Source organism: Penicillium diatomitis, assembly GCF_028827545.1.
Source record: "Penicillium diatomitis strain IBT 30728 chromosome Unknown utg000002l_segment0_segment0, whole genome shotgun sequence".
In the NCBI taxonomy this organism is placed as follows: Eukaryota; Fungi; Ascomycota; class Eurotiomycetes; order Eurotiales; family Aspergillaceae; genus Penicillium; species Penicillium diatomitis.
In genome coordinates, this window is record NW_026623174.1 from 800,565 (window position 1) to 825,328 (window position 24,764).

At 42.3% G+C, this 24,764-nt stretch overlaps 3 protein-coding genes across 3 annotated transcripts; 1 reads left to right on the forward strand and 2 right to left on the reverse strand.

Annotated features, from left to right (window-relative positions):
• Window positions 1-7,700: 7,700 nt before the first annotated feature.
• N7539_001437 (uncharacterized protein) lies at window positions 7,701-8,500 on the reverse strand (the record flags this gene model as incomplete). The annotated part of the gene is made up of 2 exons (XM_056931040.1): window positions 7,701-8,401; window positions 8,452-8,500. 2 exons carry the CDS (start codon window positions 8,498-8,500, stop codon window positions 7,701-7,703), a joined length of 750 nt encoding a protein of 249 aa, XP_056793071.1.
• An 8,626-nt stretch (window positions 8,501-17,126) lies between these two features.
• Window positions 17,127-18,634, forward strand: N7539_001438 (uncharacterized protein; the record flags this gene model as incomplete). Its single annotated transcript, XM_056931041.1, has 3 exons — window positions 17,127-17,803; window positions 17,854-18,017; window positions 18,174-18,634. 3 exons carry the CDS (start codon window positions 17,127-17,129, stop codon window positions 18,632-18,634), a joined length of 1,302 nt encoding a protein of 433 aa, XP_056793072.1.
• A 1,995-nt stretch (window positions 18,635-20,629) lies between these two features.
• On the reverse strand, window positions 20,630-24,297 carry N7539_001439 (uncharacterized protein; the record flags this gene model as incomplete). The annotated part of the gene is made up of 3 exons (XM_056931042.1): window positions 20,630-22,985; window positions 23,034-24,161; window positions 24,215-24,297. The coding sequence occupies 3 exons, from the start codon at window positions 24,295-24,297 to the stop codon at window positions 20,630-20,632; spliced, it is 3,567 nt and encodes a 1,188-aa protein (XP_056793073.1).
• Window positions 24,298-24,764: the final 467 nt, after the last annotated feature.

A 24,764-nucleotide genomic window follows, 5' to 3' on the forward strand; every position in this document is an offset into this window, starting at 1 on the left:
CCTAATTTATTATTTATATCTACTATTCCTTATTCGCGAGGGTTATCGTGCTAATATCGCTCGCTTTATCAGACCCGTCGCTACTAACTTTAGAAAAAGACGTATATAACCGTATAGTAAGAACCTTAATCTTAACTCTCAGATCGGATCTCGCTTACTCGCTATTACTACTAAGTCCTAGTTATAGGCCTAATAATAAGTCCTTATCTAAACTAGTTAGAGAAGCCTTAGGGGCTCTTAGAGAGTAAGAGGTTCTTAATATAGAATCTACCCCCGGCTCTAACTTTAACTCTATCTTTCGAGAGCTCGAAGAAATAATACTCCTTACTTAATTATCTAGTATTTATTTAGAGCCTAGCGATTATATATATAACCCCGATCCCTCTATCCGATCTCTACTTATAGGAAACGAAGGTCTAATAAGCGAGATAGTAGCTACTAGTAAAGATATATCTCCTACCGGTTAAATAAATACCCCGCCTCCTCTATCTAGTCTTATCAAAGGAATAGGCGAAGAACTGTCTCCTAGGCTTACTCTAAATACTATAGCTAGCGGTAGTTCCGAGCTTCGTAGAATTAATATATCGACTATCGAAGAATATATATATAAAGATAGTCTAGGTACTACTTACCGTAGTGATTTCTCTTAATCTCCCGGGGCTTTATCTACGAGTTTAAGTTAGAGCCCGGGTACTTCGTTCTCTACCCCCGATATAAGTACGCCCGCTATACCGATAACGATAATATCCTAATAGAGTAGTATAGAAAAAGCAGAAGAAAACTAAACTATAAAGAGACTTCTATATAAACGTCGGTTATCGAGATATTAGGTAAGAGTTAAAGATACCCCTAACGAGAGCGAATATAATACTAAGGAACTACTCGACGATTCTAACGAATTCGGGGATTAATCTATTAAGGCCGTCTTAGATAAGATATATAGATTCCTAGGTAATCCCTCTAGTGATTAAGAAAGCCCTTTTTTAAGGGCTACGAGTAGCGCGGGGGTAGATCGAGGTAATTCCGCTTTAGCCTCCGGCCTACCCGAAAGTAACTACTAGTTTACTATCCCGTCGGATATAAAAGGTAATATACCTTAAGCTACTCCGCTTAGCGGAAGCCAGAATATAAGCCGTAAATAGAAACTTTTATCGATAGCCTAAATAGCTCTCCTAACCCTAAACTATAGACCTCGCCTTCGGAATAGTATCCGTTAAATATTAGGGAATAGTATCCTTTAAATACTAGTTAATCCGGATCTAGATAACGATCGTTAGGATAGTCGTTTCTCTATATATTCTATTCTTTCTATACTTTCGCCGGACTAAAAGGACAAAATTAAAAGAAAATATAGGGTGACTATATAGTCTGATTTAGCCGAGTTCATCGAGAAGTATACTAGAATATAGAAGTCTACCGGATTTTAGTATTCTCTATTACTAAATCCTTTAAATAGCACCAGTACGCCTGTTAGTAGGAAAAGTCGTGCGATTTAGAGGTATATAGAGGCGATTTAGGTAGAGGGCGAGACGAATTATCTTAAAGCACGGTTTACGGATATAATACTATATTTAGAGTACGTTAAAGAATTTAACCTACAGAGCAAAGCTAGATATCCTGGTTAAACCGCTAAAATTCGTACTACTAACGCTATTTATAGGATAGTATCTCTTTCTAAAGTAAAGGCGGATAAGATACGAATGTCTTTCTATAAGTATAAACTTATTAGGGAGCGGTAGTAGTGGTCTGGATACTACCTAGGCCGTGGATTCCTTCTCTTGTATAGCGAAGAAATAGGAAAAAAAGTGTAAGTTTCTCTAGCTACTCTGATCGCGTTGCCTACTCTAATAATTATATAGACGAAGTAAATCCTTTAAGCTTGATCCCTTTATTTTGTATATACTATATAATTATAGGGGTATCCTTGCCTATTTTCGTAAGTTTGACGATATAGTAGATACGCTATTAACAGATAGCGGATTTACGAAGTAGATTAGTAAGAAGTCCGTCTAGCAGTAGATTAAAGATACTAAAGCCGCCGACTACGAAAGTATACCTATTATTTATTAGCAAGACTAGAGTACCGGTATAGTAGCTAGTGTGGCGTTAAAGTTCCTCTCTGCGCGGTTAAATACCGAATCTTGACGGCGGCCTTTCGGTTCCGATACGGCTATCTCGGGTTTCCTCTTCAAACGCGAACAAATAGGTAACGAGTCTTGGAAAATAAGTACTAATATTCGTATCTCTTTACCGACTGAAAGTAATCCCGTTCAGTAGCGTTAATATTAGTATAGACTGGCGTCATATAATTATTTTTAGGGGGTTTGTCCGTTATATAGGCGTAGTCAAGTAGTTTAACAACTTAATTCAACTATATCCTTTTCCTAGCCGAGTCTACTCTCGCCGCGTCTCCAACTTCAAATGTTCCATGCTAGTACTTGATTAGTATAGGTATTCAAATATGGATAAGCCAGACAGGTCATTTCGCATCGAGTGAGGGCAATTTTCAAAATCCAGGTTGTCAAGATAAATAGTGGCATAGGGAATAAGAAGATGTCGCCTGTTTGCACCGGAGCTATCTCGTCCTTTACATGAATATTCCTTATGGCTCGACCGTCCGCTATGCTTGGTGTCCCGGAAGCACCTTTAATGCAGTCTAGTAGCCAGGTTCGAGAGAGATACGATGTCTTTATAGTAGGCGCTATTCATCACATATACTCTGTGGAAAAGCCCATCGAAGAGCCGGAAGGGCAGGTTGCTACTACAGTAAGAGGCGGTTGATGACTTTGAAGCTCATATTTTCTTATTTTACACTGATTGTTTTAATTGATGATCTTGATACTTCAACTATCCGAAGTTTCAAGGGCTTTTCAGCCTATCCTCCAATCCAAAGCCCATATGACATTAAATCGATACTATAGCTGCGAATAAAGTGGTGGTCGGCAGGCTTCGCCAGCATATCCTCTCCTCGGCGTGTCCTTGTTTTGTTACTAAGGAAACTCGTGTATAGGACGTTTGATTCGAACGTGGATAACGCCTAGCAGTCTTAACGGACGTAGGAATATTAAGGATTCCATAGTAGGCCACCGTAGCGTCTCTTCCTTCTTGTTCCGCTACGGTAGAACCAAGGGGAAGGCTTAAATCCAGTATATACCGGGCCTTATTAACTTACCTTATTAACTTATAAAATGATCTGATTCCCTATTTTAAGTGTTCTTTCCAGGTACCTAGATCTCCTTTCCTATTCTTTCGGTCTCGCTATTGTAAAAAATATCGTTCTCCTCAACCTAGTTAACTACCCTAATTAAGGTAAGTATAAATATCCGAAAAAAGGTCTATTTATCTCACATATATATAGATACTATATAATCAAATTCAGCATTTTCAATCACGATCGAAGGATCCTAATATAAATCACCCCTACTATATTCAATTTATAAAGCTAACCCTATACCTAGTTTACCGAATATTTATTCGCCGACTTAGCTTCTGTATCGGTTCTAGATAACTTAGAGCGGTAGTAAATCCTCGGTAAAGCATCGATTATTATAAGAGTTATTCGTACGGATATATCGGCTAATCAAATATCTGCTTCTACTCTAAGCGAGAATAGGGTAGACTAGGATAAGGATCTGTGTAGTAGGTCGAGAATAATTTTGATTATTTTATCTATTTTTATTCTGCGTCCCTCCCCTATTTCCGAGTAATATATAGCTAACGCTTTTTACAGATACCTAGTCGTCTGACCCTCTTCTCTCTAATAGCCGTCTTGATCCTAAATCTTTTATACGCCCCCTAACGGAAGGAGCCGCCGACTAAACGACGGAGAGCATAGATATCGATACTAAATCTATAACTAACTTATAGACGGCCCGCACCCCTACCCCTATTACGGTAAAAATTTCGAATAAAGAATTTTTAGGACTACTTCAGCCTCTAAATAGTAATACTAGCGCTACGTTAAATAAGGTAGACGACGTCGAAATATCGGGTTCTAGAATAGGCCGTACCCGGTCCCCTAATAATATTACTTATAAAACTTATCCGCTATCTAACGGCTCTATACGTACTCCAAAAAAAGACTAGTTTCTTCCTTATCCTACCCCTACTTCGAATCTACTAACTACGCCGATACCGGTAAGTAAATAGGTACAGAAGAATACAGAGAACCTCCTCAGGAAGGATTCGCTACTAAGTCCTTTAGATATTTATAGCGAGTCTCCCGGGAAATTAGCTACTACTACCGGTTTTTATAACCCGGAAAGCTTATTTACCGATAACGATAGCCTTAATAATATAGAAATAGACTCCGTCCGAGATATAATATCCTAAATCTTAGAAAAGACAAATCCGCTAGACGCGAATTTAAAGATTCTACTAGCGCGGCTATCCTACAATACTAACCGCCTCCTCGAGGAATATATTTCGAATCCTAGATACCGCCGACTCTCTATCTCGTCCGGTTTAATCGATCTAACTAATAATTTATTAATATCGTCGGACGAGGAAGTCTTTAATAGTTATCGTAATAATCTACGTAAGCGAAAGCAAAGTGCTACCTCTCTTAAAAAAGGCGATTATCCGATACCGATTATTATAAGTCGCTTATTAGAGCCTATTACTAGTAATATTTAAGTTAAACCAGAATTTTCCGAAGTATCGCCTAGAGAAGAAGACGCTAGGAATTTAGAAAGTTAGAGTTAGCTATCGGAGCTATCGGAGTATAGTTTAAGATATATAAGTCCGTTCCTATCTTTAGCGAATTCTAGTAAAGCTATATCTAGTAATAGATTATACGTACCTAATCCGATTAGCTTAGCCTTTTTAAATCTTACTCCTTATAAAGTCGCCGAAGTCGAGCGGGTAGATAGCTAACTACTTTTACACGATTTCGATATATTTTTAGAGAAATATTCCGGAACTTAGAAATCTTTAGGCTTCTAGAATATATCTTCCTAGAATACTCCTAAGTCCTCGAATCACCTTCTACGACTAAATCGTGCTAGCCTTATAACCTATCTTATCGGGTTATATAACGAGGGTAATATTTACGACGTAAAACTCCGAATCATAAGAGTATCTCTCTTTCTCTTTTTTAAAAGGGAGGTTAAATATAAACGAGAAAGTAGAACGGTAGAGATATCTTTAAGAAGGAATACTATTAGTAACTTATATAACTCAAAAAGCCTAGGGATAGTAGAAAAGAGAAAGCTTTATAAGATATTTAATAGCGAAAAGAAAATCGGCAAGTATTAGTAGTAGTATACTTACTACTTTAGTCTAAGCTTTCTCTTATAGTATAGTAAGGAAGTAGGCAAAAAAATATATATCGCTTCTTTATTATAATCTATCGTAATTAGGACTAATTAGCCTACAGAAACTAGCCCTATTTCCCGTTAGATACTCTGATTACGTTTATTCTAAATAATAGTTCACGCGTTAAGCCCTACCCTGCCCTTAATACGGTAGTAGTCTATTTACTGATAAATAGCGAGTTTCCACGCACTTTTTCACGACAGGATACTTAAAGATAGGGAAAATCGACCGATGTCTATGCTGTTATATCCCGCTCTTAGAGACCGTTTAGTACTGATATAGTTTCTGAAGAGGCTCTCGCCAGTATTAAACGGTAGGCCAGCAGCCCCGACAATCGATTATTGAAATTTTGACCGTCTAACGAGACCTATATATAATTCCCTTATTCCTTACCGTCAAGTCAATTGATAAAATAATGCAGTACCGATTCATGGAAAGACGCTATGAGGTGTTTTTTGAATTTTGACAGTTGAATTAGTCGCCCATGACTTGGTTTAACCGGCTCAGTTCGAAACAGAGCATGTCCTCAGGCGAAGAGACACTCGGATCGTCATCCAGAGCGATCTTTGCAAACTGAAAAGCGGAAAGACCACTCGGATGCGATTGAATTCTTGGATAGATGGCCCAGCACGAACTCTTCGTTTTGGTTTCAACGTATTAAGCGAAGTATAAATATAAATATTAACGGCAGTGGAAATCTCAACCTCCATATTGTTTAAATAGCTTGGCTGAACCAACAGTGGTCAAGTGCTTGTCTGGTGATGATACTTCTGGTTGGATCCAGGTTCGTCATCTCGACCATGAGGTCCCTGAATTCGGGCTCAACATACTTCCAAGATTCGAAAGGCTCTCTAGGGCTCTCTGAGGGGAAGTCGCCGCCAAGTGTGATCAAGCGCCCATGAAAAGGATTAGCTTCCCCAATATGCTCCAGCAATCCAGTAAAGCCTTGCTCGTCCGCAAAATAGGATATATGCCTCCGGAGAACGTAGCGACAGGAGTCTAACGCATGAATCTCGCTATCACGGACGCGAAAAACCATCTCGTTGAGCATAACGTAAATCATCTGAAGACAGTATTAGTATTTAATAAGGCGCAAAAAGTGCATGTGAGTGACATGCGCACCACAATTGCAAAAGAAAATACATCTGAGGCTTGGTTCTGGCGAGATCTGCACCAGCTTTCAGGGCTCCTCCAGATGGCATTACCGCAGAGAGGTCTTCTCAGCCATTTCACAGGTGGCACAAGAACTGCATCCTCAAGCTCCGAGATCTGAACTTTTTTATGATCGTTTGACCCTGCATGCTCTCATCATAATCAATATGGATATTATTCGCTTTGATATTTGTTTAAAGTCAGTACTGTGGTGAGAACAACGTTGGGAGGGTTAAGCTTTCCATTGTGAAGAACTCCTCGTTCATGCACATCAGCCAGCCCATGCAGTGCGCCTTGAAGTATGTAGATTTTCGTCTCTCGAGGTAGAGGAGCGTGACTCAAACGAAGCACCATGCCAGCAAAGTAGATTTCTGAACGTTTACATCATTCAAAACGGTCTTTGCCAGAGCAATTGCCCGAATCTGATTGGCATCGGCGTATGAGTAATCAAGCAATGCGCATGACATAACTAACTAGTTAGTTAACTAGTTTTGTGTCATCCTTCCGATCTGGGTGCAAGTCATGTGACTTTGGGCCGCAAAAGCCCCGCCTTGCCCCTCCATCAGACTCTACAACAAAAGCCCACGCTTCCCTCAGCGCCTATCTCTACAGTCGGTAAGCATCGAAAAAAAACAACGCTATCCAGCTGATCTGACCGTGCTTTCAGGCCGGTCTTGGGACTTTGAGAAGAAATGGCGGGTGAGCCTCTTTGGGGAAGTGCGAAAGAGATACTCTCAAAGATGAGGGGTCTGATCCAGAGCGGAAGCATGGAACGAGTCAAAGAGAGTCCAGTGGGCTGGCAATACCGACTTTTGCTGGAATGTATTGCGATGAAAGAAGACCTAGAAACACGAGGTCATAAAGTCTGTATCCTCTTGCCACAGCTGTCTGTATCTTTGTCTTACAAATCAATCCAGGTACTCGATTGTACGGTTTTTCACTTTGCATTAGCCGTTAGGCTTGAGAACCCCACGAAACGGCTTTGGCTTGTGCCTATACTAGGAAGTTCAAGCCTGACACCTGCGGAAACTCTACTGCCGGACAAATACTGGGATATTACAGACACCAATCGAGTACTCACGCCCGACCGGTCCACTGGTTCGGACATCTTAATAGTAACACTCGAAGGGAGAGAGGGAAATAATTAAATGCAAGCTTGGCTGTTGACAGAATGTGATTGGTGTACAACAACGGAAAAACTTATGAAGGCACTTCGGATCTGGTATCCTAGTTCAAAAAACCGAAAGCACAGCATCGGGGTGATTGACGTCTTGACCTTCAGTCTGGGTATCCCATGGAATGTTGCCATAGGTGGGATTGTCCGTGTCAAAATTGGTGCAGAGACCCACCCCCATGTTCTCATTCTGATTGATTGCCGGAATCGTCCCATAGTCAAACTGATTGAAGGTGGGCGGGATGTCGCTCAGATTCAAGCTGGCACAGACGCCCACATCTAAGTTTTCATTCTGATTGACTGTTGGGATCGTCGCGTAGTCAAATTGATTGAAGGCAGGAGGGATGTGGCTCGGCCCAAAATTTGCGCAGAGATCTGCCTCTAAGTTCTGAGTGATTGTCGGGATTGTCCCATAGGCAAATTGATTGAAGGCAGGAGGGGCGTGGCCAGGATTAAATTGAGCGTAAGGTTCCAATATCGTATTTGGATTTTCAACATCTGGAGGAACATGTCCATCTCTTGAAACCGTCGTCGGTAGGGACTGAGCCAGAGGTCGCGGTTCCGAATCCTGATTGATCAATTCAGAGATAGACAGCGGATCACCCCTTTCCCGTGGTGCTGGAGTGGTGGCTATTGAATTTCGTTCACCGAGAGGAGACTGTCGTCTATTATCTGAGCATGATCCCTGCTGGTAAAAAGGGAAGAGGTCGCTTGGTAACGTGGTATCCGGCAAGCGCGCCGAAAGTGGAGAAACATGATCTGAATGGACTTCAGCTGGTTATCCACCGATCTGTAAATCAGTAACTTACTAGAATGATGCACCGGAGGCAAATGCCATCCTATATGCCGCTCATCCATCAATGGTAGATCTGTATCCCCAGAGAGGTCTTGATGCTCCTGTGTTTGCTGCTGTGAAATATCTCTAATGGTTGTACCAACATACGGAACGCCTGTTCCATATTAAAGAGTCAGTATCACGTTGAATAACTATAGGGTGCGAAGCTCACTTTGTGGATTTAGCTGAGGACTCGTACGGCCCTCGTCGGCAGTCGTAGGAGCATCTGTAGAAATCGTCGTACCTAGCGTGTTGGTTATAGACTGGTTATCTGAATCTAACGGCGTTGCCTTATTGGCCGGTGAGCCGATTCTAATATTAGTACGTCGTCTCTTCCGTATATCCTCCACAGGGTTTATTCTATACTCTGGAACTTCTAACTAGATTCTTAGAGACTAAGGTATCATAGGAGAAAAAAGACTTAAGCGTTCTAAATCATCGAAAACATCAGAACCAAATAGTTTTATATACTACTTAGTAAATATATATCGGGCGGCAGCAAAATCGGCGTATAAAAATTTATATATATCGGAAAGTCTAAAGTTAAGTTTAGAATATAGCGGCACTTTCACGTTTCATATATATACCGAACGGTTTTACTAAAGATATACTTAATTATATAAGGCACAGAGAGATTATTAGTATAAAGCTTCAGTAGCCTAACACCTATCTCCGTATATCGAGGTTAATCTAGAGAAAAGATAAAGACGTCTTTTAACTACTTCCCTTTAGCTATATTTCTCAGGGAAGAAAATAACGGAGTAACTAGATTCTATAATCAGCTTTATACGGACGAATAAAAAGAACTCAGACCGATAATAAAAGAGAATATCGCTACTTCTAATACCCTATTTACTCTTATATTAAAGCATATTAATAGCCGCGACCCCCTAAGTAGCTATAAGTCGTATTTACCGAAGGTATTCGGTACTACCGCTTAAAATTAATCCTATTATCTTATTTACTACCTTTTCATCGATACCGATATAATATATAATATAACAAAGAATACCGAACAGAAATCTCTAATAGGAAGCGATTAGTCTCGCTAGCTTCGCGTCCTCCCTATATCTTTTCGTGAATAAAGCAAAGTATTCTAAGGTATAGAGTATATTTAACTACTAATATTAGATAACTAGTATTACGGTAGGGTCTCGCCCGATAGGAGAGTACTCTTTTAATAATAAGTCCAGAATAAAGAGAGAAGAGCGCGATTCGCTATTAGGAGATATAGGAGATATAGCTTTAGACTAATTCTTAGCGGTAGGTATCTTTTTAACAAAGGAAATTACCGGCTTCCTCTATGATTCCTCGGGTTCGGGTAGACTTATAAGCAAAGGCTTTTTATATTAGCTATTTAGAGATTATAAAGATTTAAGCTAGAAGGCTTAGGGGTTAATCCCTAATAAAACCTAGGATTTTAGAACAATATCCTATAGTATATAAGCTACCCATTCCTTTAATATTAGGTAAAGGCTACGGATATATCCTTCTAAGTTAGAGACGTAGCAGGAGTACGGATCTATTATCTAGATAGACGATAGAGGAAGATAGTCTGAGGGAAAAGATAGTCAAGAGAGAAGCGGGGAAGGTTGGGATACGATAATAGTTAATTAGGTAGATAAGGGGAGGGCTTACTAGGCCCTACCCCTATTAATATTTCTATAGCCCTAAAACCCGCTACACGTACTTTCGTCCAGTTATTATCGATCCTAATAACTACTAGGCCTAGGCTGCTACGGTAGGAAATAAGTAGTAATATATAGGAGGGCTAAGAGTAAGAATCTGCTAAATTTAGTGATTGCGTACTCCTTTACTAATCAGTCTCCTTATTTAGCACGTCTGAGCTTTACTTTCCTGATCTCTTTCCTTCCCTATTTAGTTAATTAGTACAGTATCTAGACGTGGCGGTGATTACTCTTTGCTAGGTAACTCGATGCCTCGACCTATCTACGCGGTTAGACTATAATAGGTAGGGGGTTCTTATTTCACTATCTGTCCTATATAAGATAAGCAGTATATTTAAACGTCCTCCTTATAAATAATATTCTTCTACCTATAGGACCGATTATCTTATTACTATAAGCCAACTTTTCCTTATATAATCAATCGCGCTCCTATTTTCATGCTTTTTACTCCTTATCTTGGTGTCTGTAGGGCTAGGGCCTACTAGGCCCTATCCCTATTAACGCCGAATATTAACTTTTAATTACCGATTCGACCATTAGATATAACTACGTTAAATCAGAAACCTAGAACTGCTTCTGCTATTTAAGGAGCCAGATCTACTCTCTCACGTGTTGATACAAATTTAGTAGCTTCTAAGCCTCTTAAATTAGATTAGGCTATCTATACCCGTTTCGATCCGTCGTTAGCTAAGACTTCTCTAAGCCCTATTGCCTTATTACTCTTCTCCGGAATACCTCACGATAAAGTAGTATGACTAATACTAGAGCGTTGAGAATTCCCCGTAGGGGATGATTGACAATTCGAATAGAATGGATTAGATAGAGTTCGATGTGACGTAATATTATATTAGGTCTAGTATAGTATAACCTATATATATAAGACTCGTCCAGATATAGCTAAACCCTAGCTCCTTATTCTAGACTTAGTTTAAGACTAGTAAAGAATCGAAGGAATTATTTAAGGCAGCACCCTATCCTATTATACTTCTATATCGGTCTTATAGTATCTTAATTATATCTTTATTAGGCTGCCTTAAGAAAGATATTAACTTATCCGAGGCTGAAGTAGGCGGTTTCTTAATATCCTAATAATCAAAATACTAAGTTATCAGAGCTAACTTAAGAATAGTATTATAGCTCTAGTAGGCTAATACCTCCTCTACTAAGGCGTTAATATTTTTATTAAAAAGTTCAGACGGTCTTACGTATTTTAAAGCCTTATACTTATCTAATAATAGTAAAGTATCCTAGCTAAGGTTTTCTAGGGGATCCCACGTCTAGAAATATAGAGACCTAATTCTCGAATAAACTAGCACCTCTAAGGCTAGTTTTACTAGAGGGGTTAAGATAAGCCGAGGAATCGGAGAGGGCTTTAGGAGGTTAGTACTATAGCTCTCTTATAGAGTACGGATACTAACTATAACTATACTAACCGGACAGACCTTTTCTAACGAAACTAATAGCTAGTAGAAAACAAATTAAGTAGAACGATAAAAGGTTTAAATATATATCTAAATAAATAGCTTTGATACTTTTATAATCTTCTCTATCTTATTTATAACTTACTAACTACCTCTGTATACTACTATTATAAACTACCTTCCTACTATCTCTCTTCGGATACTATTTCCTACTTATATATAATCTTTGATTTTCTCTAATAAGGATGATAATTCTTTCTAGGGCGGAAAAGAAGAGTAAGGGCCTAGTAGGGACTTAGACCAAGCGATTCCTTATGCCAAAACCCCGAGTGCGCGGTCCGAAGCTATAGTATATAAATCGGGGACTGGTTACCTTGCTTCCGACCTAAACAATCTAGTCTAACCTATAGTTAAGACAGACTTAGGTATTTATTAAGTTAAAAATACTTCTGGTTAGTTAGTCGCAGAGCTTAGTATATTTAGTCCTGTCTTCTTATAGTAGTAACGACAGAACTACGGCCCTTATAAGGTATATCTCGAAGACGGTCTTCATAACGAAGCCTAGATAGTAATGTTCTTGTACTTTATCTCTAGATATAATAGTAAGTCTTTATGTAATCTATCTATTCCCCCCTTCCTACGCCTTTAGTATATAATAACTATATATTAGCTAAAGATATTAGATACTATATTATTGGAAAGGATAAGGAGTTTCGAATATTGTTTTAGTATAGTATACAATCACGATATAGTTAATACTCCTGATATATGGTTCTTGGTGGTGTACTATAATGGTAGCAGAGGTATTATACGTGGTGGGTTATGGATTTATGGGGAGCCTTAGTATATCCGTGACCTCGTGTCTTTATATATAAAGATTTATGGGGCTAAAGAACTCGTGCCTTAGGAACTTTTATCTAAGTAAGTAAGGAAGGAGGAAATGCTTCGTATTATTATATCACTATATCTTTTGGCTTAAAATCCCTTAATCGAATCTAGTAGTCGGAGAAGCTCTAATAAATTTAAATAAATCTAAATCCACGGTTTTGAATAGGCCTATTAACTACTGGGAGGCTAGTTAAACTTATATTAGGTAAACGTTATATAGGATTCCTAAGCCTAGATATATTTAATCTATACCCATCTCTCAGAATTTTCTTAATTGGTCCTTATATGACTCCTTAAGTATTCAACCATCCGTGTGATCGGCTGAGTCTCGCCGGTATATCCGGACCCCGTCATATAATCGTGAGTTGAGTTAGACGTGCCTTTAACCTAACCATCCTAATACTTATTACTAGGTTTATATAAAGCTGATCTAGCTAACTCTACCTCCTGTATTGTACTAGGTAGTTTTTATAACACCTCTTAATTAATAAGTAAATAAATATTAACGATATGGACGCTAACCGCTAGCGCGTATAAATTCGAGGTACCCGTATCGTTCCTAGGAACGCTAACGACTAGATTTACTATACCCATCAAGACTATTAGCTATTACCGCCGACTTTTAGCCGTCCTTGTGAATAGGGGTACGTTGCTCTATATCGTATTATTCTCGTCTACTATATACTGATACTAACTACGATCTTCCTTAGTAAATATATAGATAAATATAACCGTCCCTTTAAATATTATAAGCCGGGCTATAACAAAGATAGGGGCTTCACCTACGCCGGTGGTCTCTTACGCTACTAGCGTGAGGTCTATAAAAAAGATATTAATAGACCGCCGATCATATACCCCTATAAAGACTACGGTCGAAGTTCCGGGAACGGGTTTACGCGGAAGGGGAACTTATAAGCGTATATACGCCGTCGGTATTAATATACTAACGACGTTAGTTATAGTTCTACTACGTAAGGTAATCCTCCTGTTAGTATAGGTATTCCCGCTAACCATTTACTAGTCACGATTATCGATCGTTACCACGAATATCCTACCGGTGAACGCTTGTTAGAGATAAATGATATAGTTAGTCTTCGTAGCGAATTCAAGTAACTGATTCGGTACGTTTAGAAGCAGAATCGACGCCTCGAGGGGCTAGAGTATACCGTGACTATACTATAAGCCGCGATTACCCCGTCGTGCTATCTATAGCTAAAGAAGTAATATAATCCTATCCGAATATAAGCCCTATAAATATTATATTAGTCTGTCTACCTATCTGCTTACTATTCTTAGTTAGATCATCTCGTTATATATCCTTATATACCCCCTTCGTATATTAGATCATATATTATTAATAGTAACTACTACCGAACTCTGAACCTATTCGTTCTACCGAATATTAGTCTATACTATATTAGCTTACTCCGATAGATCAATATAAACCAGATTTTAGATATAAAAACGTAATACCGCCGGTAGCATTTGAAAATAACCTATAAGGATAAGCTAGTGTGGTTAAGTTATACCTAAATAGTAGATCTTGTCTAGTAGGAGGCCGGATATTACCGGAGATTTACTAACTCTAGCGAGGTAATAAGTACTATTAACGGGTATTTTATTAAAGCACTCGGTTAGGCGCCTATACTAGTAATATAAATAAATAGCTATTATAAATATTAAGGACTATATAAGTACTAGTAGTTAAACGAAAGGCTCCTCGTTTTTTAGTTCGTAATTTTAGAAATACTCCTTAATATATCGAGATAAATAGTTATACGCTTTAATATAATCAACCCTCTTATAATAGCCACGGCTCCTTCGGGGATAATAGGCCTTAGCAAGAAATTATAGGTATAATACTCGTATATACTATACTAGATGAATTTTACAGAGCCCGGCTCAACGACTTTACTAACGATATTCTTAGAGATTTAGCAGATAGATAGATTAGGTTGTTTAAACCGTAGCCGGACTACTATAGTAAGAACCCGATATAGTAGCCGAAGAATATAACCTTAATAAAGTCTTACCGTATATTAAAGTACGGTAAGAGAGCCGCTACCCTTCTACTTTCAAAACTAACGGATCGAAGACAGAGTCATACTTCTCTAATAGCTACTCTACGGGAAGTTAGTAGAATATTCTAAGGATACCTTAGAGGCAGAGACAGGTAATATACCGCGTCTTTATAATTCACCTCTATACCGGGATAACCTAACGAAGATCCTCAACGTTTTCCACAATCGACAAACACACCCAAAAGAGACTCTGAATAGGACCTTACAGGCTTACGAGTTCGGTAAGAAGTTGCCTCGGTCACTATATACTGTCTTAGAGGTATACTATACTCCTATATTATCTTTACTCCCTTGCTCTCCTAACGACTCTCCTAACGACTCGCCTAGTTCCATAGGCAACATCAATCAGGCAAATCGTCCATATAAAACCGAGTTTCTCCGCGCCTTTAGCAGACTTGACTTACGATTTCTTTGTTGAATGGCAGCTATATTCTCCACGAGGAGAGCCGCAGTAAGCATCGAGCAGAGCCGAGAAGGGAAAAAAGACTGATATGGACAAAAGACACACTGCAGTTACTACCCGTTGTGCCTTCCGTAGAGGGTTACTCGTTCCTTTGGACTGGCAAACACCTATTTAGTTGCAAGAACCCTTAGTAGGCCGACAAATACAGAAGGATTCACGGATGGGATGCTTGAAGCTTGTTGTCGTATATGAGTATGTGTTCCAGGACCTTCAGTTTTTTTGCACTGCATCACTGACGCAAAAGGCTGTGTAGCCGGTTACCGTCCAACACATCAGTGAATGCTCTCTCTTATTTGTAGGTGTATTGTCTTTGTTGATTTAGAGCTTGGCTAAACTCAGAAGAGCATTTTCAATCAGGATGGCAATCCCGCTGCCAATTGGTCCCATAAGGTCTGTGACGGCAGGAGGATGGGAGCATGTTCCCAAAATTATTGCAGAAATCGAGATCCAGTATTGGGCAAGTGCGGAATCGGTGCCAAGTCAGTTGGCTATGGCATCATGGGCATCGGGATGCTATGAGGTTGAAACAAATGTCGAAATAGAGAACCCGCATGTAACGGGTTAGACCCGCTTCTTACTATGTGGCCCTGCCACATAGCCACTGTCACCGCATCGCTCCCGTTCTGCCACCGCCTTGCCCGCTTCTTCTATCGTTGTTCCGCTTGTCCCATTCCTTCTCTTCTCTAAGGTTTTTGTAAACAGCATGTTGGCCTAGTCAGTGTTGAATTAGTTTGGCGACGCCACAAGACTCACATACAATCGGGAACTCGGAGACCGATACTACGATGGGATGGATTGAAGAGCGCTCATGGTTTTACGGGGGAAAAAAGTACAGCGTCCCGCCATGCTGCTTACTGAAAGGCGTGAGACCATAACGGGAGAGTTGTTCTGGACGAAGTCGAGTTTCCTTTTAGGTTCCATAAGTCTCGCAATGGACAGCCGCTAGAAAGAGCTTTTCCAGGTTAAGCTCCAGGCTTCGTGCATCAGGTGGGCAGAGTTACCAACCTAACTTATGACTAAGTACTGGGCACTTTTTGCCGTGGAAATTACATCCTTGAGGTCTGCATGTAAGAGCACATGATATCAAAATTTATTCATCATATGAGTAAGCTGTCCTGATTCCGGACGTCTTAGCTAAGCACGTAAATTGCCCAGGAATATGTCGCTAGGCAGCCACCATGAGGGCCAAGCTGGCAAAATGTTCCTGGTTACTCTGTCGCCCACCCTGGTGAGCAGTATTTGCCAATTATGAGCATCCTAGCATCAATGTTGACAGAAGTTGTCCTGTATGTATGCAGGAGGAAGACCCTTGCAGCTGCTTTTGCAGCAAGTTTTTCGCCGAGCTGAAGGCTTATATCAAGAGGACTTGGTCATCATACGAACAGAATCTAGTACAAGGATTTCATGCCTTCCTTCGGCGGTGTGTTCATAATGTTGGTGCAAAACAGGAGAGCGCGAAACGCCATTTCCGACATGCAGGTATAGAGATAGAGATGTCATAAGTGGCTACCATAGTCAAATTCTACGTATAGAACGTAGACAGAATAAGTCAAGTTTCATACATGTGTTCCAAACCGTACCATTCGTTCGCTGAGGCCCTCGAATCCATTTGAGCCTGTCACGTAGGTGCCAGCGACGCTAAGGTTGTCATGTGCATGACCTGTTTCGGCCGGTGGCTGTGAGAGATACCACCATAGCCAGCAGAGCCAACTTGTCAACGGCTCAGTGCAATGTTATGTTGCTGATTTCATCTAAGACCTGGAATAAATTTGTCTGCAAATGAAATTGGCATTATGACAGCAAATGGTACAATTACGAATCGCTCTGTATCTTCTCCCGACAGAAAATCTGTGGACATCCAGCACTGTCTGGAATACTTGAACCCCCTAGGACAGTATGCAACGCCACGCAACATGGCCATTGTACCTATATGTATCTATATTCATATTGGCTTATGACGTCGCTAGTCCGGAAGTGGTTTCTCAGGGGTCGCGCGATGCCCGAGAATTTGCTTTCGGTCAGCCTCCCCAGCATTTGATCGATTACCTACTTGTCCGTCTCCCATACCAAAATGATTCCTTTTTTTATCAACAACACACTTATTCGCGATGGTTCAAGGCAAGATACACCATAAATCTTCGTCCCGGTCAGGACAAAGAGAATCGAAGTGTTTGACTAATAGTGAGGTCGTCCAAATATTGCGTTCTCTCCCCGGAGACCGTCCTTTCGGAGTCCTGGAGGAGGGTGAGACATCGGAGTTCCTTCGACAGTTGTACATCCCCCTTCGCAGCTTATTCAGTACAACCACAACTACCTCTCAAGCAAATCGTGCGAGAATCGAGCAAATAGACCACCTCGAGGTGCCTTCAAGACTCCGAAGCCGGTTCTCCTCATACGAAACAGACCCCCTGGAGTTTTGGGAAAGACTCGTCAACCCACTTCCGCAATACAGCGATCAACTGCGGGAGAACAGGGCCCCAGTTTTCCTCCAAGGTGCTGCTCAGCTGGATTCCAATATCGAAGAGCAGCGAATCCTTCGAAGATTTGTCGCGGTTTCTGCTTATAACCTCTTTCGACGAACTTTTCCGACCTCATCCCACACTCGTGTTTTAGAAAAGCAGCTAGAGCAGTTTTTATTTATGGCGGAGTTGCCCGTTTCTGAGCACAAAATATGTGGAGATATTATTCGACGAGGACAAAGACACACACAATTTTGCCAGAAGCTGAAAGTTGGGGAAGAAGCTGGCTTTGGCGCTCTGTTCTTCGCCTCTATTCCAGACACCATGTAGGTTCATAACCCCTTTCATCATCCTGGTCTTTGCTAAAAACATTCAGCTGGGACGATGGAGGTCTTCATGGCGAGGATTTTGAGCAGTCCATCAAACACCTTCAACAAAAGAAGATCATCGAGGAGTCAGTAAAGTCGAACGCAAATCGGGTTGCAAATACTTTGCTTCGGTTTCATACCAACTACGTCTGGACTCCTAGAACTTGCCGCGGTCCGTCTGGAAACGAAAAACGGAAGAATGCCTCAGGGCAACCAAGAACGCAAGGCCATAGATATGGCTCAGGAAATCCTGCCAGTACCAACAGGTCTCGCCAAAAAAGACCTTTTCCTCTTTCAGAGCCTGGTAATGAGTCACATCTTACTATAGAGGGTCGACATTCTAGACATCGTGAACCCGGTTTTGTTGGTATTGATACCAACTTTCCTGTGCAGCTTGCGTCAGAGACCCCGATTACAGATTTGGGCGAGATGTCCACGCTTGCACAGCGTGGAGAGATTGAAACGAACGCTAATGAAGATGGCAGCCAGTTTGAACAACTGGTAACGGCTACATGCTCTGCCAACTCGCTCGAATCGCCCCAAGAATGTCCATCTGTGGCGACGTCCCATGAATCATTTGGGCCGCAGCTTGATATGACCTATCTCGACTTCTTTGGGCCGCAGCTTGATATGGCATACCTAAATTTCTTTGGCCAACAGCTGGATATGGCGGAGTTTGACTGCGTCGATGTGCAGCCTTCCATAGATTCTCTTGAGAGTGACGAGTTTGGCTCAAATCATCTTTGGCAGAGTTCCAATTGCAGATCAGCTAATGAGACGCTACCCTGACTCTCCATAATAAATACAATGTATTGCCTTCAGACACTTCCACACTGACGTTCTTGGAAATACAGATTTTTGTTCCGTACACCAACGGCAGACGAGTCTCTCCATTTCTCACAGTGCAACCCTCATTTGGAAAGAAGGGGATGAGATCCCCCTCATCAAGGACCCACCTTGACTGCAATGCTCTGAAAATAGCGACTCGAGAGTCCTGCAATCATGAGCGAGATTCGCCCTTGTTATCGTGGCAGTGACAAACCTGCGTAAGCGGCACTAGGATTTCCTGTAGTCTCCCATCCGAACACTGCTCAACGAGGCAGAACCGAGGAGACTGTTTCCACTCCGCGTTTGGATTCTCCACCAACCATCTATTTAGTTCCTCCACAACAGTACGTTCAGCCGGGTCAAGGTCAAGTCGGAGAATCCCTTCGCTCTTGGGTGCACTCATTGGGACGCGTGGAAGCTAATAAAAAAGTTAATCGCATATGAGCCTGCTTTGCGAGATCATTCTGCGCAGTTACTTCGCATGGAGGGAAGGGAGCCACGTACATAATACAGACAGATAGTTTTTCGCACCACGACGACTTCTAGACTCTGTTGAAAGCCAAGTCAGACCAGTAAGCCCGCAGAAATGACCTGACTGCGGTGCTTCATCCAGAATACTCACCTCAGTATACGTTTTGATACCGGAAACAACTCAAACTGGTAAATATGACATACCAGGAACAACGCTTGAGGGCGATCAGGTGTGCCGATTTTTGAGTACGATGTTGCTTGTGTTTCCTGACCCCGCTCTGTGACTACTCACGTGATAGCTAGCTAACTGACCCATAACTAACTAGTTAGTTAACTAAGTTAGTTGATGAGGAATTTGTTTATTATTATGTCAGCAAGCATTCGACCAAGCTTGTATTAGGACAACTCTGAAGTCTGGAGGAAAAGGGGAATCATTGACGTCAAAGTAGATCAACTTTAGTCCATACCTTGGCAAGAGCATTGGCATAATGGTTAACAAAAGTATAATAACCACAGCAGACTCCTAATCAATCTGTGGATCAAGGTTCTCTAAATTCACAACCATTCTTAGCCATGAGTTTCTGGCGGTGCTGTCAGGCCTTCTTCAACGAATATATTAAGTACATGTGGTCTTTTGAAGATCATGGAGCAGTCATTTCAGGTGAATCACCCCGGCCCTATTTGCTAATTATGGTTTTTGCTCACCCAACATAGAATGTATCGGATGGAAGCCAGAACATCGTGATCTTGGCGTTTTCTTGTCTCCAGAAACCTTTATTTCCATTTCTGGTTCATATGCATGGCGTAGATAAAGGGGATTGGCTTCGGTACCAAACGAGGTTAGTTATCTGTTAGTCGTCTTTAGTCAATTCTAACGAGTTTCCGATCCAAGGTTCGAAGAGCGGGGTTTCACGTTCATCAGTGTTGACTTTTAGATGAACCCGATATATGAAAATGCATCGCCGCGGTCTGCGCCCGTTCAAAAGGAGGAAGATGAAGTGAGAATATTATGAATGTATAAGCTTTCCTGCTGAGTTCAACCAAACACAACCCGTTAGAACAAGGCCACGTTCGAACTTTGAATAGTTCCCAGACCACTTCGAAAGAAGCAACAATATTAGGGATCTCTGGCTTCCACTATATTTGGACCGTATAGTGGCAGAGTCGTGATGAAAAAAAATACTGCATCAAGCCGCCCTGCTCACGAGAATCTTTCTCCTTCGAATACTTTCTGTGTAATCGATATCGCCTTTCTACTCCGACTGATTCGAGACCTCGGCGTTCTATGCTTAAAGGGAAAAAGAAGTAAAAATTTGTTGCCATTTACTTGTAGTATGATATAAGCTTTCTGCTTGAGAGAGCACAAGTTTGCGAGGGACTACCGTGTTTTGGAGATGCAGATGATGCCACCTTAAGATTCAGGATTCTGGCTGCAGAGAAGTAACCCGACCCCAAACATTAAGATACGAGTTGGGCATGGTAAATTTACCATGTTTGCGTAGGTTGCAAACGGTTCATCTCCAGCCCGTCATTGCCAGCTTCTGCAGAGCTATTTGCAACGTGGTCATCTTCGGGCTCATTGCTGTCTGAATTTTCTGTCAGACACATAATGCGATCAGAGATGATCTTATAGAGCGGATGCTTTGCTGTTAGCCTTCTCTCAATAGCGGTTGTCGCAGTTCGATAGGCATTGATTGCCTTCGCTTGCTCTTCTTTCTTCTCCCACAGCTCCCCTAATTTCCACATTCCATAAGCAAAGTCGGGGTGCTCATCGCCTCGAGAAATCTTGACCTTGCTGACTGTCTCAAGGCTCAGTCTCTCTGCTTCATCTAGACGGCCTTGACGTGCATAAGCCCGAGCGAGTTCTCCACAGCCCACCAACACACCAAGATGATCCTCACCGAGGCTTCGTCTTCCTGCGGCAATTCCTTCAACCAAAGTTTCCTCAGCCCTATGCAATTCACCCTGTTCAATATATATCTTCGAAAGATAACATAGAGCCAAAAGTGTGTAAGGGTGTTCCTTGCCCATCTGCAGCTTCCGATTATTATAGACATCCTCCATTAACTGTCTTGCGTCATGAAGCTGTTTGAGATCGAGGAGAGCCATTGCCAGATTGCTTTTCGTTTCAAGGACCCTCAAGTCGTCCGATTGCAGGGCCTTCATCCGAAGCGTCAACACATTCTGGTGGATATCTGCGCTCTCTGCGAACCTACGCCAAGACCCTAGCGTGACACCCAAGTGGTCTAGTGCATTCAATGTGTCGTCGTCTTCTTCACCAAGATGCACACGCATTTTCTCCGCGGTCTGTTGCTGAAGTTCAAGAGCCTCACAGTATTGTCCATTGAGCCAGAAGGATTTACCAAGAGAATCCATAGCTTGCAAAGTTTCGCGGTGGTCCAATCCCAGAACCTTTTGTCGCGCTTGAACAACTTGCTGCTGTAAGTCAATGGCTTCCCTCAAGCGCCCCAGCCCCCAGAGAACACCCGCGAGGCCGAGGCTGGCGGCCATTGTTCTAGCGTCGTCAAGTCCAACAAGTTTGACTAGCGATTCCTTTGCGAGAGAGAGATGGTAGGCAGACTTCGAGAAGTCTCCTGTCTGGGCGTAGAGAATTCCACACTTCGCGGCATTTTGAATCATGTCTCGAAGGGTAAACACCAAAGTCGGCTGTAGAAGCAACATAAAACGGCGAAATTTGCCAGCCCCAATCTTGAGACTGCGAAACTCTCTAAATTCGGTCGGACAGGCTTCCAGACACGAATTGAGATGAGGAATCAAACTCCTTCGGAAGATAGAGTCAGCCTCTCCGGTCCCCTGTGACGAGATCTCAATAGATGCCATAAGCGTGTTAAAAGCAATCACTGCCCACAGACTCCTCTCTTTGGAGGGGATACGATCTTTTGCCCACGCATGAACTAGAGGATGCAAAGAGAAGCTTTTTTCATCCTTTCCGTACGTTATCAAGGAAGAGGCATATAACTTGCGGAGAGCTTCCCTGATGCACAGCGGATGCATGCCATCGATGCTTTGCTTCAGGAGCCTAGGAAGAGCGCGGGGTTGTCGCAAGCGACCGACGAAAGCATTGACGAATTGTGCTCGGAGCGATACGACCGACAACTGGCGCAGTTGCTCTCGCTCTAGATTCATACCCCTTTCGAAGATGTCGACTGGAATTGAATCGAAGTGATAAAAGCCAACAACATTGAGAATTTCAATCGCATCATAGCTTGGAACTGTCTTTTGAATTGCGATCTTTTGAAAAGAAAAGTCAAAAGCCGTGAATATGTCATCGAATTCGGCATGACGCGTATCAGTATCGTCTGTGGAACATCGGTCTTTCTTTCCGCGGCGATTCTCCAGGAGGCGTTGGAAAAACTTGAGATACTCTGTTAAATGGCACAATTTGTTGTAAATGGTGTTTCCGGCTTGAATGACTGCGAGGGCTAGATAGCCCAAGGTTTTCGTAATCTCATTACCTGCCATCTCAGTAGGTGGATCCCATGGGGGAGTAATATCCGCAACTTTCATAAGTAACCGGAAAGCTTCTTGTTCTTTGAGCCGCTTAAGTTCCACATTTCCAACATTTCCTTGCCTTCGGAGGCTGGGGTTTCTCGTGGTGACCAGGATATGACCTCTTTCCCCGGGTACTATAAGCCTTTCGAAGCTCAAGTCAGGGCTGTCTGCGTTGTCGATGATGAGAAGCCAAGGTTTTGTAGCTTGAGAGAGGAGGTGTTTGCCAGAGTCCTCAGTGGCTTCGAGTCCCCCAATTTTTCCGATCTTGCAGAATGACTCTTTTGCAGTTCGGTGGGATGACGCATCGATAGTGAATACGGCCCAATAGCTGTTACCCAGGTTAGAAGACTTCAATGCATTGGGGTCTCCGTCTTACTGTTTCCTGTTATCCTGGGCATATTTCGCGGATATCTGTGTCTTTCCAGAGCCGCCGATTCCATGGAGAACAAATCGCTTTTGTTTTACCATGGACAACAAGTTTTGTTCTGGCTCCAAAGCTTTTTGGAGGGCTCCAATGATGTCATCTTGCCCTATAAAATCAAGGGAAACGGCGCACGGGGGGTAGAAATGCTCATTTTGCAAAACAGCCTCGACAGTGTCTTTCTTTTCTGCCCCAAAAATCGGGGTCTTGTCCGGGATATCAAGGAACAAACCAGTCAACTCTGAAGCTTCACTCTTCCTCATGCGCGTCAGGTATGCCATTGCTTCTTTCCATCGGTATGCAATTATCTCTGGTGCTGCATGGCAATATTTCTTCAGAGCAGATATGACAGTCCGATAGGAAGAATCATACTCGTGAAACTTAACCATGCCTGAGTGATTGGAGTCCATAATTCCGCATCGTTCAGTGTCATACGTGTGGGGAGCAGCAGATGATGGTTCAACGAAGAACTCAACGCCGTCTGCAAGATGCGTCGCTAGGCCCTCCCAGAAAAGATACAAATGAATCTTTTTCATGAGTGGAGCAAATTGGTTTGTGATGACATCCAAAGCATGCACAGTGATGGATGGTTTAGCATTGTCGTCTCGCATATTGCCAACTGCTCCGGGATCATAGGTTGTGAATACTGACTGACTTGTAGCCAGCCATTTTCCAATATCGATGCGGTCATGTGGCGTTCCAAAGAGCAAAATAGCGAATGTTGAAACATATACAGAATTGAGGTGAGAAGTCTGATGAGAAGTCCGACTCGCTGAATGGACAAGCGCACTTTTGACGATGATACCTCCGAGCCCATGGCAGACAAAGATGAGAGGTCGTTGAGAGGCATTTATCAAACTCCGCTCAGCCTCCAAATCTGCCACCAGAGTAGTTGCATGGCCTTGGACTGTGTCCATGAAACCTGATCCAGTGAATAGAAAAGGATCAGAGTTATAATCAAAAGTAAGAACCCTTGCATTATGGATACTTCGTGGCAGGAGATCTCTGAGCCACAAGACGCCTTGTTCCCGTTGCGTCCAGGCTTTCCTTGAATCTTCGGCTAAGCCGTGAACTGCAACGATACTGTCCAAAAATGGTCAGATTGCACTGTTTAAGCTCTCGGTGGGGTTGCTTACTCTACACCAGCAGTTTTCTGGTCCTGACCACTTTCGTGAGGGGGAAGATTAGGCGAATACAATACGTGGAGCCCCGAAGGCATGGTGAAAATTGCCACAGACGCTGAAAATTTTGGGCGCCGTGCGTGACTCTGTGAGCGGAATGGGAGGGCTACAAGGAGGGAAAGGTGGGAGGGGAGGTAAATGATGGATGGCGTCCGTGTCAGATATACTCAACAGGAAGATTCGGCGGCGACGATTGGAATGGTCAAGGGTCGAAAAATACTGGCCCAGGATCCACTTTTCTATGTGGGGTGGTGTGTGATTCTCGTGCATTAGCGTGCCAGCTATGGCGCTGCGGTCTTGGCGGAGGCGTGTTGACCGCCGGAGGGGAAACGGCACAAGCGGCTATAAGTGCCATCCCCTTCCGCCCCTAATTTAACCCTCAAATCAAGAATAATTACAGCCAAGTCAAGGTCCCTTTCCAAACATGATGGCGGCTACTTTTCTAGTCTGGGCCTTATTCATACTCGGCGTCAGTCGTGTCTGCTACCTCTCTCTGTTGAGATTC